Source organism: Oratosquilla oratoria, chromosome 42 (genome assembly GCF_046742065.1).
Source record: "Oratosquilla oratoria isolate Oo_2021 chromosome 42, ASM4674206v1, whole genome shotgun sequence".
Classification (NCBI taxonomy): Eukaryota; Metazoa; Arthropoda; class Malacostraca; order Stomatopoda; family Squillidae; genus Oratosquilla; species Oratosquilla oratoria.
Window position 1 is genome coordinate 35,303,232 of NC_134818.1, and position 14,939 is coordinate 35,318,170.

The 14,939-nt window shown below is 36.7% G+C and overlaps 1 protein-coding gene across 2 annotated transcripts in view; it reads right to left on the reverse strand.

Moving 5' to 3' along the window:
• Positions 1 to 12,892: 12,892 nt before the first annotated feature.
• The window catches only part of Adsl (adenylosuccinate lyase), an 80,332-nt gene continuing 78,285 nt past the window's right edge, over positions 12,893 to 14,939 (reverse strand). For both annotated transcript variants that reach the window (XM_076179448.1, XM_076179449.1), the window contains exon 10: positions 12,893 to 13,356. In XM_076179448.1, coding sequence (XP_076035563.1) covers positions 13,270 to 13,356 — 87 coding nt within the window. In that variant the 3' untranslated portion in view covers positions 12,893 to 13,269. The remainder of the gene's footprint in view (positions 13,357 to 14,939) is intronic.

Below are 14,939 nucleotides of genomic sequence, written 5' to 3' on the forward strand. Positions count from 1 at the left end.
GGTTTAATGTCACAAATTATCAGGAAGCAAAGACAGTGACCCTTACAGAGGATTTTGTAGCATGAAATCAAATGAACCATGCCCTAAGTTCAACTTTCTGGTGGCAGGGTTCAAACTGCCATCACCTCAACCTTTGCCGCAAGTAATGGTACCCTAGCCTGCTTGTCCAGTGAGCATCCCATGTATGTGGAATCTTCTAAATGTTCTTGATTATTTTTCTACACATTGGGTAATGAACTAAAACACTACTGGTAGATATCAATTGCTGACGGTTTGAAAGTCCAATATTTTAGGGACTCTAGTAACAACTCTACAGACCCATAGAACAGCACATGAGACAAGTGGATCTGCACAAGAACACTTGAAATTTTACCTTCCCCTTGCATTACTTCACGCAAACACAGCCAACCATGTACAAAATAAAGCAAACCCAGCAGCTTTTTACTCTGATGTGTATGATAACCTACCTGACAATTTTCTCAATATAGATTGTGAAAGGATGAAGTGATGATGCAGAGTGAATGTTCTCATCTGCTTCTTGAATTATATTAAGTAGATGTGGTCAGTAGTGTTTTTGATGAGCATGGTTTGGTTGTTAACCTGGAGGATCAGGGGGAGTGTTTTTGAAGGTGATTTTTATTTCATATTTTGGACACAGGAGCTTGGGAGGTAGTTGTTATGCAAGTTTTCTATGAATATCAGCATGCTTGTTCCATCAGTCAACAGGATCATTTTTTTTTTTCTATGAAATGTAGCAAACAATATGTATTCCAGTAGGTAACCAAGCATTGAGATGTGGATGAAGTTTCTAGTAATAGGAATGCTGCAGGTGTTATGCAACTTCCAGCACATGTTGTATTATTGGAAAAGGATCTGGTTTCCTTATCCAAACAAATAATTCTTACTTTAGTTAAACTAATTCAAAATGAGAAAGTTCAATCTTACCTTCTTCTGGAATTTTAGATGTAATTTTTAGAAAAGGCGGATTTTCGAGAGACCGGTTTTAACTCGGCCGAGTTATACTTACGTCCCTTTCGCCTTTTTAAGTTTATCCGTTATTTTCAATTGTGTAGTGTTATGCTTTAAAGAGAGGTTTCTCTTTACAGTTGGGAGTAAATGTTCCTCCGAAATTGAATTTCTGTAGTTTCAGTTGACACAAATTCTAAGCGTCTTGACTTGACGAATACAAGTATTTGAATGAATCCGATCGCAGGCCACACGCAATATCTATAATTTTCGCGACCATTGTTTACTTTTCACCGACCAGAATTTTCGGTATTTATTTCAAATGTTCAAATTTTTTAATAGACTACACATTATCAGTAGCAATTGATCATTAACATTATTAATTATTCAGATTTTATCCAATAATTTAAATATACATAATTTATTACTTTAATGAAATTAAACTTCTAGAGTTCAATAAACGAGTTTAATATGACGTCACCTTTTACGTAATTTCTAATATACTCCAGACAAGAGATTGCATTTGTAACAAATGCGATGCAATGCAACCTTGTGTCCAAATCAATATAAATACAAATGATTCAATAAGATTTAATGCCTCTAATCAATCTTTAATAAAACATTTTGTTCTCACCCTTAGATTAAGGGTAAAGTATCTGAACCACCACCATGTATCCTCACCCCTGAACCAGGGTGTAGCATTTTACCCAACACCTAATACCCAATTTATAATTTATAAATAATCAAGTTTATTTTTCATAAGTTCACGCTGCTTTAATGCAGCCTTTCTTTTTGGTTTGAGATCTCTATTATTTGCAGATGGAGCTTGAGGATTTGTTTGATTTGAGTCGTTTCCAGTATCTACCTCTGAAGGTTGTGATGGGTTTTGACTTCCAAGAGTGATATTTAATTCCATGTAATACACATTCTTTATTGTATGGAAGGCAATTTCTCCATTATTTTGTTTCACTTTAACAATCCGAACCTTATTGTCATGCCCAATAATTATCTCTAATATTATTCCCATTAACCAAGAAGGTCTGGGTTTATTTGGATGTTTAATTAAAACTACATCTCCTTTCTTTATCTTGTCAGACCATTCTTTCTGGTAAAGATTTTTTGCATGATCCCTTAAACTCAGAAGATAGTCTTCATACCACAATCTTCTAAATTCCTCAAACATCTCATTCTGCTTGCAAAGTGCATTTTCAAGATTTTCCTGATTTTCATCATTAACCCAAATATCAGTTTCATCTTTGAACATCAATGAACCAATGTTGTTAAGTTTGAGGAATGAATTTGAAGTTATAAATTCAAATTCTTCTGAACTGGCTCTATAAGTGAGAGGCCTAGAATTAATGGCATTTTTTATGTTTGAAAGGACAGTGAGAAACTCAAAATATGTTGAATTAGATCTTCCAATTGCCTTATACAGGCAGTTTTTTACTGTTCTGACAAGACATTCCCAAGCTGCTCCAACCCATGCTGAATATACTGGGATTCTTACATGTTTGATTTTGTTTTTTGAGAGTTCATCCAAAAATTCATTCGACTCGAGAGTTTTCTCTAATATGTCTCCACCTTTCACAAATGATCGGGCATTATCACTGTACAAGTAAGTTGGAATAGTATACTGATTACAAAATCTTTGAAAGGCCAGAATGAAATTCTTAGTTGACATGTCAGGCAACAACTCAAAATGGACAGCCCTGATATTAAGGCAAGTGAAAATCAATATAAAATATTTACTCAAAGCATTAGTATTATCTTTCCTCAAAAACACATGACCTGTATAATCAACTCCCACATGATTGAAAGGTCTGATCAGATTCATGTGCTGCTTAGGCATACTGGTTACTTTAGGGTAATTATAGGCAAGTGCATTATACTTTTGGCAAATTTTGCAGTCCTTAATTGAAGCTTTAACAGAAGATCTACCCTTTGGGATCCAGAATCCTTGGGACCTTAGGAAATTTAAGGTATTACTGACTCCCATGTGTTGTACCTGAGCATGACAAAATCTGGTAAAAAGTACAGTGAAAAAGTGATCTTTTCCCAAAAGTACAGGATTGTGTACTTTATAATCAAAATAAAGTGATTTGGAAATCCTTCCTCGTGATCTCAGGATGCCCTTTTCATCAAGAAACAAGTTTAAATTCAATACTAAGGAAGGCACTTCTGAATTTTTAAAGTTACTTGACTCGAGTGTATCCACTTGTTTAAGGAAGCTAATTTCTTTAGCAAAACTGATTGACTGACTTATCATGATCCAATAATCCAATGCCTTCTCATGAGAGTTTTCACCACTTTTCATACAAACCCACTTGAAGAGATACTCAGTGATTTTCATAACTTTATTATAGTTTGAAAACTTATTAATGTCAAAAATAGGTTTGATTTCAACTTCCTTTCCTTGCATGGTATTGAGAGTATTGATATTTTGATTTATCAGATTAAAACCCACACTCAACAATGGGTATTTAGGCCAGGTATTTAAATCATATTTCATCCAATCTGGTCCCTTGAGCCAAAATTCAAAATTATCGATGAATTTGCTGTAGGTTAAGCCTCTAGTTAAGAGATCAGCAGGATTATTTTCAGTTTTGACATAATTAAAACTAATGGGAATGTTATAATCCCTTTCAAGCTGTTGTAGTTTACTATCCATTTCACCTATTCTATTTTTGACAAACTTAGATTTTAGTTTAGTCTGTCTGGTTATTAACCAGTTGAGCACAACTTGTGCATCAACAGCAATATTAATATAGTTGAATCTTATATTGGAATAGGCATTCAAAATAGTGGATATGCACTTTAAAGCAAGAATCACTCCAAGTAGCTCCAAGACTGGGATGCTATGTTCTTTTTCCTTGTTAGCAGGAGCCACTTTTGCTTTAGCAAATAAGAGGGAACTATTTTCCTTACTGGTACCATAAGCAACAAACCCAAAGCAATTTTGTGAGCTGTCACTAAAAATATTAAGTCCATATTCTTCATTCTAATTTAATGCCTGCCTATTAAAGGAGACCCGATTGGCTTTCTCAAAACCTGGTTTGATATTATCCCATTCATTTATTATGTCCTCAGGCAATTTTTCATCCCATCCTTTCCTTTGATACTAATGGGTAAGACTAACCCCAGTGGATCGAACAAACTTGAAGTCTCGGATAACAATTGTCTTTTAGTACTGACAGAGTGAAATTCAACAGGTGCAAGCTGCATCTCATCCATATTAGGATTAAATCTGTATCCAAGAATTTTCTCTGTCTCATTTGAATGTTCAACTAATTTGCCGTCCTTTTCTATCAGTTGTCTCAGTTCAAGTGAATTTGAATTCCAAGATCTTAAAATAAAACCACCAAGAGCCATTCTTTCATAGCAAAGCCGATAAAGGTCAGTCATTTCCTTAAAATTATTGCCTGTGAATATCAAATTATCAACATAGAATTGACTGGAAAGAATGTCAGTGCATTTGTCAAGTGGAAATTTACTGGCATGTTTCTTCATTACATAATGTAGAATGAAGGGTGATGATGTAAATCCAAATACTAGAGTTCTATATCTATAAGCAATCAATTTATCCCTTTCCCAAAGGAAACAAAAACGGTTCTTATCAAACTCTTGGCTGAGCCTAATTGACAGGAATGCCTGCTTGATGTCACTCAGCAAGATTATATCATTAGTTCTAAAGCAAAATAACAGTTTAAGCAAGGACTCCATTAGATCAACTCCAGTATATGCAGCCTCATTCAAAGAAGGTAGATTCTTATCAGTTTTCAGTGAGCAATTGAAAACTGGTCTAATCTTAGTTGAGACCTGCTCTTCCATCTTAATGACTGGCCTATGTGGAATCCAAGTGTGATTATTCACCTTTTCATCAGAAAAGTCTATTTCAATCTGCTCTATGATTCCATCCTGAAGCTGCTTATCAAAGACCTCTTCATATTTTTCATATAGATTTGACTTTTTAAGATTTTTTGAGACTCTCCCTAAAACTTTTCTGGCAACCTGAAAATTAGAAGGGACCAGTTCTATTTTTTCCGAATGCCAAGGAAGCTTAACTTGGTAATGGCCATCTTTAAATTGAATAGCTTCATTAAATCTAGCAATTTGTTCTTGATCCTCTGAACTATAAATTTAATTCTTACTAATTCCAATAGATTCCAAGCTAAAGAAATATTCTATCCCATTTTCAATATCTGAATCATTTAGAATGTTCTCTAGAGGATTAAAATAAGATTTAATTGGATTAAGTATCAGATTAACTGAGGTGTCAGGAACTTTAGAAGACTTCTGACATTGATAAATTTGAACTTTATTACTTGCCGGTTTTTTTTTACTAATTTGAGAAGCCTGTTTCCTAGTCAAAAAATGATTGACATTACCAATAGGAATTACTTTATTTCCAATTACCATGCAGCTCCCTTGCAAGCATGAGGCAAATGAACATTCTGGAAGTAATTGAAGCAAGTCTACACCTATCAGTGCATCCACCTCTATCAATTCATTATCCAGATTTAATCCAAAGGCTTCATCAGCCAATTCAAATCCTTGATCTTTTATATTTTCTAGGGCTTCATTCATACCCGGTACAACAAAACTTATGCTGAGTGAAGGGTCAATAAGAAATGGCATTTGAATTATCTTATTCATTTTAACACCTATTAAGGTTTGCTTAAAGCTCTTAACTTCAGCTCCAATGAATGTTTTTATATTGAAGTCTATCTTATTCAACGAGTCTAAATCCGTACAAAGCTCTTTAGCAACTCTTGCTGACATGTAGGATCGCTGACTCCCTGTATCAATTAAACATCTGATCTTCTTACTCTGTTTACCACGAATAAATTCCAAAGTTACAGTAGGGGAAATGTAATCATTTTCAGAATTTTGTTGAGATGTTAAACAAAGATGATTATTACTAGTATAAGGTCCTTTAAATTCAGGACAAAGGGGTGCTACATGGCCATAAGAATTACAGTGTTTACAACCATATCTTAATTTATTTTGCTTGCCAAAGCATTCATCTTCTTTATGACCAGATCCAGCACAACATGCACAGAGACCTAACTCCTGTACTCTCTCTGTCTTATCCTTAAGAGTTGAATATTTTTCACACTGTCCCAAGGAGTGACCTGATGCGCTGCACAATTACAAATAAAGTTTTTAGAGGGAGCAACCTTATTTTGACTGGTCTTGAAAATTTGAAGAGAACTTTTATTTTCTTTGGGTGCATTTTTTTAATTTTCTTTGGCCTTATTGATTTTATCAGATTTAGGCAAAGTAGTTTTACAGGTCTTAATTAGAGTCTTAATAATGTCATTATATGACTCAAAGATTTCAGTCAAGGTAGGATAGTTATTATATTTATGAACCAGTTCCCTTTTGAATGCTGTAGGCAACTTATTAAAGAGAATATGACTCAATAGTAAATTTCCAGGAGAATTTTTCATTGTAAAATCATAACCATAATTTGACTTTAATTAAAAAATGTATGCTCTTATTTCAATGATGAATGACTTTAATATAAAAAACTCCTCGTCATATCCTTGAGGAACTGTTGCGCTTAGAATCCTTCTGAAAGTTTCATCCACTATAAAGGGTACATCCAGAAATTCATCTTTCAATAATCTTAGTGCAATATCATAATTTTCATTTATGATAGACAAATGGCTAATGATTTTCAAAGCATAACCCCTAAGATAACTATGTAAATAACTAAGCTTCACTGCCTGGGACATACTCTCCTTATTACCTATGACATTATTAAACTGATTGAGGAAAGAATAAAAGGTAAATTTATCCTTTTCTGTTCCATCAAAAACGCCACAAGATAAGGGAGGCGGTTTAGTATCAAAATGGTCTAGCCTATTGAGTGTTTCAACAAATCTATCAGCATCTATAGAGCTTGTAGGGTGATTATTGGATTTATTCCCTGCCATTTTAAATTCCTGAAATTCTGATAGACTTTCATCTATTTCCATATGATAGCCTACTTGCTTATCTACTTCACTAGTAAATGTGTCAAAATTCTTAACATCTACTTAATTTTCCTTCAGAAGATCTAAAATCTGTTCATCTTTAACTTTAATTTCACTTATAACTTGATCAATAATATCTAATTGTTTACTACAGAAATTAATGTTTAATGTCCTTTTACCGAGTGAATCCTTTAATTTAATAAGAATTAGAGTAACTTTTCTTTTAAGTATACCCCTTTCTCGTTTCAATTTAACCAATGCAGTCTCAAATCCAGCTTCATCCTTATCCTCATTATCATTATCACTTGTCATGATTAGACTGTATTGATACAAAGTACAAAAAAATATTCAGGTTGTACTAGCCTATACATAAATTAAAACAATTCGATTTCACTAAACATAGGCCATAATTCAACTAAACAAACCAACCTGGACACAAGGTTTCCACTAAGAACAAATAGGCCCTAGTATATACTAGGCGAACTTGACAAACTCATTTAATTGAACTCTTGAAACTATTATATAAAACAACTCAATTTACTTACGAATATGTTAAGCCTTTTAATAATAATCAGCACAGTGAATCCACAATTACCTTTTTATTATAAACAAATAGGCCCACTTAAAAGGCTCGAATACTGAATCAATTCACGGAGGTAATGGCGAATTAGATTATGCCGAGTCTTGATGTTAATAAATCCTCTCTTTAAATATATTGGAAAAGGATCTGTTTTCCTTATCCAAACAAATAATTCTTACTTTAGTTAAACTAATTCAAAATGAGAAAGTTCAATCTTACCTTCTTCTGGAATTTTAGATGTAATTTTTAGAAAAGGCAGATTTTCGAGAGACCGGTTTTAACTCAGCCGAGTTATACTTACGTCCCTTTCGCCTTTTTAAGTTTATCCGTTATTTTCAATTGTGTAGTGTTATGCTTTAAAGAGAGGTTTCTCTTTACAGTTGGGAGTAAATGTTCCTCCGAAATTGATTTTCTGTAGTTTCAGTTGACACAAATTCTAAGCGTCTTGACTTGACAAATACAAGTATTTGAATGAATCCGATCGCAGGCCACACGCAATATCTATAATTTTCGCGACCATTGTTTACTTTTCACCGACCAGAATTTTCGGTATTTATTTCAAATATTCAAATTTTTTAATAAACTACAAATTATCAGTGGCAATTGATCATTATTATTAATTATTCAGATTTTATCCAATAATTTAAATATACATAATTTATTACTTTAATGAAATTAAACTTCTAGAGTTCAATAAACGAGTTCAATATGACGTCACCTTTTACGTAATTTCTAATAGTATCAATTGTTAAGAAGTTTACTGTTTTGGAAACCTATGATGCTGCTTGACATGTTTTTTCTGGGAGAGGATCAGGGTTGTGTCAGGTCACTATGGTCTAAGTCTGGTTTTAGCACATTCAAAGTTGAGCAGGAGGTCAGGTATACATATATAGGTTCATGGATTTGTAGGTTTGTGTTTGAAAAAATAAAGTGTGGGCTATATAAAGCTCAGGTTGTTGACCCCTGCTGTGGAAAAGCTATGCTTTACTGCATTGCCTTTAACCTGAGCAGTGTGATACAGGACAGGGACAGAGGTACTGAGATGGGAAGGGCAGTTAAATGGGATTTGTGTGTCATATGGGTGTATGCTTTGACTTGGTCTTTACCTGAGAAGGGGGGAAGGGATTTGATACATGTATGAGAGTAGTTAGAGCTTGTGTTAGAATTAGAAACGGAGAGAGTGAGTGGTTTAAAGTAAAGGTAGGACCACCAGGAATGTGTTATGTCATCTTGGCTGTTCAATTTGTACATGGATGGGTTGGTGCAAGAGGTAAACGTAAGAGTAATGGGCTGGGGATTGGAGACGGTTAAAGAAAATGGAGAAAAATGAGAGATAAGCCAGTTGTTATTTGCAGATGACACTGCACTTGTAGCACAATCAGAGGGATAAAGGAAGTTAGTGACGGAGTTTGGGAAGATGTGCAAAAGAAGGAACTTGAGATAAATGTGGGTAAAAGTAAGGTGATGAGATGTACAAGGGGAGAAGATAGCAGCAAATTGGAAGTGAGTATCAAGGGAGAGAGACAGAAGTTGAGAGCTTTGGATACTTCTGTGTGAATGTGGCAGGAAAGGGAGGAGTGGAGGTAAAATATAGATTGAGAGAAGCAAGTAAATGCCTTGGGGGATTAAAAAGTGTAATGAAAAATATTCATTTGAGAATGGATGCTAAGAGGAGATTGTAGGAAAGGGTGATTGTGACGACAGCACTGTATAGTGCAGAATCGTGGAACATAAGAGAGGAAGAGTTTAAATGTGTTTGAGATTAAATGCCTGAGAAGTATGGTAGGGGTTGCTAGGCTGGATAGAGAAATGAGGAGGTGAGGAGAGCAGGGATGAAAAGGGAGTTGGGAGATAGGGTTGATGAAAGTATTGGGATGGTTTGGACATGTGGAAAGAATGAGCAAGGAAAGATTAGTAAAAGAGGTATAGAAGGCAGAGGTGGAGGGAGTGAACATGAAGGGGCAACCAAGGATGAGATGGATGGGGTAAGAAGGGAATATCAGTTGAGAAAGGAAGGGAGAAGACAGAATATAGGGGTGAGTGGAGAATGGTTATGTATGGATGATGCTGTGATGCATGGAAGTGGGTGGGGGGTGAGGGAGTATTTACCTAGTTGTATTATACAAGGGAAGTTATGCTCGTAGTAACCTGTCTTTGTACCTCACAACATCTAGTTTGTTCTTAAATTCTTGTATGGTGTTTGCACACACTATTGTTTTATCCAATTTGTTCCAGACTCTTCTATAACTATACTTTTTAGTTTCTTTTCATGTCCTCTTGTTTTTCTTCTATCCCACTTTAATAAGCCTTCTCTGTCAAGGACATCCATGCCTTTCAAGATTCTGTAAATGGCCAATAGATCACTTCTTTCTCTTCTTTGTTCCAGGGTTGGTAGTTCCAGTTTAGACAATCTTTGCTCGTATATAAATTTTGAAAGTGTTGGTGCAATCTTTGTCATTGCTTTTTGAAATCTATTTTCCTTGTATTCTTTTTTGTACTGGGCGTCCATAGTGTCGCAGCATACTCCAATCTTGGTCTTATCAGTGCGACTAGTATTTTTTTTACCATTTCCTCATCCAAGTAATTAAAAGCCACTTTTATTGATCTTAGTAAATTGCAGGTTTCTCCAACTATTTTGCTTATCTGCTTGTCTGGGGACATGCTTTTGATGATAATTACTCCTAGGTCCTTTTTTAGAACCAACTTTCTTTACTTCCCTTTGCACTGATTTTATATTGTCATATTGTCCTAAAATTCTTTTACTTTTTTCAAATTCTATTATACTATATTTCTTAATGTTGAAGTTCACTTCCCACTTTTGACTCCATTCCCAGACTTTCTCGAGGTCTCTCTGTAGCAATTCACAATCTTTTTACATACTTTCTTTAGTAGTTTTGCGTCATCTGCAAAGAAATTCATGTAACATTCTACACCTTCATCCATGTCATTTACATATATAGCAAACGTTATTGGAGCCAATACTGAACCCTGTGGGACTCCACTCCTTCCCAAGTAGAATTTTGATCTCTGAACACCACTCTCATTTTTCTCCCATGCGAAGAAATCTTCCATACATTTCAATTATTTTCCATGTATACCTCATTTTGTTTCGAGTTTTCTTAATAGTTTTTTTGTGTGGTACTTTATCAAATGCCTTTTGTAAGTCCAGGAAAGCAGTCCGCCCATCTGTCCCTTTCTTGTATTACATCTATGAACCTTAAATAGAAACAGATCAGATTTGTGGCACATGATCTTCCCAGTCTAAAACTGAATTGTTTTGGATTTAGTATATTATTTTCCAGATGTTTAGTCCATCTACTTTTGATGACTTTTTCACAAATTTTAGCTATTGTACTTGTAAGGGTGACCGGTCTATAGTTTGTTGGGTCTTCCACATTGTCCCCTTTATATAGTGGCATGATTTTAGCATTTTTCCAGTCTTGTGGTACCTTTCCTTCTTTGAGTGAGCAATCTATTATATGTTTTGCCCATTAGTTCATCTATACATTCTTTTAGTATCCAGTTTGCAATTCTGTCCAGGCCATGTGATTTTCTAACATCAAGGTTCATTATTTATCCCTTATTTCTTTATTTTGTGAATGATATTTTGATGTAGCCTGAAGGGATTTCTCCTTGTCCTCTCTTTTTCTGCATGAGGGGACAGAGGAGGGCCACTGATTCAATGAAGTGGCCTTGTTGTGGATGTTCTGTATCTTGCTACACTGCTTCTGACTCAGGGCAGTGGACAAGATACAGGGATGACCCATCATCCAGGAGCCAAGAAAAGAGGGAGGGGTGGTGAATGGGAAAAAACTGTTGGTATATGTATACAAATATCTTATAATGGTACAGGGTGTTTGGGATAAATTTTACACTTTTTTGTAAAGAAAAAAAAAAAGGAGTTATATCTTGGCCAAAAATTTATGCATTCTCAAAATTCAAAGTGCATCTCTTCGAGGATCTTTTTCCAAATACAGCTCACTCAAAAAACATGCCCTGAGCCTCCATCACAACCTCCAGGCGGGACCTGAACCTGCAGCATGCGGCTTTCATGATGTCCTTCGAGAGATGCCTGAACACCAATTTGATCCTGGCAATCAGCTCATCCTTGATGTTGCAGGCATTACAATTGGCATCTTTTTCAACTGCACCCCACATATAATAGTCCATTGGGTTGCAATCAGGTGAGTTGGGGGGCCAGATGTTGGGACTGGTGAAGTAGAACTTCTCAGACAGCCACTTCTGAGTTTTCCCAGAGGTGCATGGAGCCGAGTCCTGCTGCCACACATATCGTCTTCCCACAGCCACCCTCTCCACCCACTGCTTGACAACAGTGGACAGCAACTCATTATAGCTATCTGAAGTGAGTCTGAGTCCCTCTTCAAAGATGTGGGGCAGCATGACATGGTTTTCGCTGGAAATACACTCAAGGACCATCACAGTTTGAGGAAACTTGGTCTTCATGGACTTTGTGCAGACTGTAGGCTAGCCACCTGTTCTGCACATTGTGCAACTGGTCCTGGCAGAAGTTCTTCTTGTCTGAGAACCAGAGCATCCCCAACTCGACTGGGTTTGACCTTGTTGAGGAGTTTCTTGGCTTTCATAAAGTGGTTCTCTTGGGCCTCTTGTACAAGGAGAAGAGAAGATCCTCATTCAGTGCTTTCTTCATAGTCACCACTCCAACACCCATCTCTCTTGCCATGGTCAGCATTGCCTTGCCTGGATGTTGCCACATCTTTTTTCTTTTTTGCAGCTTCTTGATGAATGTTTTTGTGTGGACAGAGTCAGAACACCTGCTATGATCCTTCCTACTAGACACTGCTTCCACATCTCTGTTGTAATTCTCCAGTTCACATCTCACAGCCTTCATGGTATTCAAGGAGCAATGAGCTTCAGCTAAGATTTCTGAATTTTTTTAATCCTGCACAAATCATCATGATGCAGGTCTCTCTTCCAATATTCCAGTGCTTTCCAGTCATCCATGCTCTCTAGCTCTCACACCCACCAATAGTACACAGAATCAGCTATCCGTTGCATTTTACCACTATTAAATCCTTCAAATGGTTCTGAAATGACAAATCATAATTATAAAATTTATCCCGAACACCCTGTATAGTGATGATTTGGTTTACCAGTGCAAAACTGCCCCATATCAGGAGGCTAGGATGGTGCCCCTTTCAGAGGACTTTGTAGCATAGAGTTTAGTGAACCATGTCCTTGGTTCAACTTCCCAGTGACAGGGTTCAAAACATCATCACCTTACCCTCTGTTGTAAGTAGCTATGCCCTAACCTGCTCAGCCAGCAAGCAGATATAATACATGAGTTAATTACCTGTACTTGTAATGAAAGGATAGTTATACAAACACATTAATAGCAACTTTATTTGAAAATAAATCTGCCCATGGTTTCTGTACAAAATGTCCAGGTTTTTAAGCCTCATTTAGACAGGATGAGTTGAGAGGCAAGTCAAGTGAGTAAGTTACTACAAGTTACTGTGTGTAAACATGCTTCACAAAAGATTGGGCAGGTTGCCCAATTTTTTTATGCAGGTGTTTGCACACGGCAAGTAATTGGTACACTTAACTTACCTCTAAACTTGCCCTGGGTAAATTAGGCTTTACAACTGATTACTCTCATGGCACTCATATCATATCCCTGCACTTCCTCTGCTATGGGACAGAGGAAAACTATATGCATAATGGCCTTGTGACTTGGGGCTGATACTTAGTGTTTTTCTGTTGAGGCTAAATAACTAGGCTGACTTCACCTTCCAGTTGGCCTGTGTACATGTCTAAAATTGGCTTAACCTCTGCCTCTATGAACTCTGAAACCTGGAAGAAACAAAAATGGAAGTGTATTACCAAGGTAATATCCCGTGTGAGGTATTGGCTGCATGTTATGGCAAAGTAGCATGCAGTTGATACTTTAGGGTCTATATGGGGCACCCCTACAGACCAGAGCCACACATCATTTTGTCTGTGATAGAGGACTTTGCTCACAGAGAAATTATGAAACTTTTATTATACTGCTACTGTCCCTCTGTTATGCTGTTCCCCAACCCCTTGTTGCTATCCTGTACCATTTCTCTGAATTTCATTTCCTTGTTTTGCCTACCCTGTGGTGGAGGAAAAGAATGCTGCCACCAAGTATTCCCACTTGGATCGTAAGAAGTGAGAAAAACAGGATGGGGATTGGGACTAGGCATCCTTCTCCCTATAGCCCTACAGGGGGCATTCCTAAAAAATAAAGGCATAAGAGGGTCTAGAAGTTTTCCAACCAGCACCCTAAGGTTTGGGTCTTTTAATGTGTGAGGATGTGGTACAGATGAGAGTAAAAGGGAAGATAGGTAGTATGTTTGTGAGAAGAAAGATGGATGTGTTGGCTTTGAATGAAACTAAGTTGAGAGGGAAGGGCGAGTGTGAGTTTGGGAGTGTAGTTGGGAGGTTCTCAGGAGTGAAGAGAGGACAAGGGAGAGAAGGGGTGGCTATACTAGTAAGTGAAGAGATAGGTAAACATGTAGTGGAGTGGAAGGAGGTTTCTTCAAGGTTAATGTGGATGAAGGTGAAACTGGGAAAGGAGATGTGGGTTATGGTAAGTGCATATGGGCCTGGTAGTGAGAAGAGTGTAGAGGAAAGGTAGCCTTTCTGGATAGATTTAAATGAGTGCAGAGATTAGGGAGGAATGTCAATGTAGTATTATTGGGAGACCTTAATGCTAGGGTAGGAAATGAACCAAATGACAGAGTGGTTGGTAAGTGTGGAGTTCCTAGAAAAAATTGTATTGGAGAGTTGATGATGGAGATGTATCTAGAGAGTTGATGATAGCAAATATAGTGTTTAGGAAGAAAGTCAAGCATAAATACTCATGGGAGAGGGTGGTGGATGGAAGGGTAGAGCGTTAATGGACTATATAGTGGTAACCAGGAGTATAATAGGAAGAGTTAAGGATGTACATGTTCTAAGGGGAGAGAGTGGGGGAATATAAAATAATTTTTTGGTGGAAAGTAAGTTGAGAGTGGAGGATAGATGGAGAAAGAAGAAAAGGATAGAAGGTAGGGAGGTACTTAAATTGAACTGCTTAAATGAGAAAGAAAAGGAGAAGTACAAGAAGCTGTGAGAGGAGTGGGAGGGAGTGCAGGATAGAGTAGAATTAGGAGTGGAGGAAGAATGGGACGGTTCAAGGAGGGAGTCACAAGGTGTTCAAAGATGGTGTGTGGAACAAGAAAATAGAAGGAAGGGTAGTGAGTAGTGGGATGAGGAAACAAAGGTTGTGTAAGAGAAGAAGCGAGCTTTCACAGATTGGTTACAAAATAGGATGAAAGAATCATATGAGAGGTACAAAGAAAAGAGAAATAAAGTATAAGATAAAGGAGGCAAAGAAGAGAGATGTGAAATGAGATAAGAGTATGACAGAA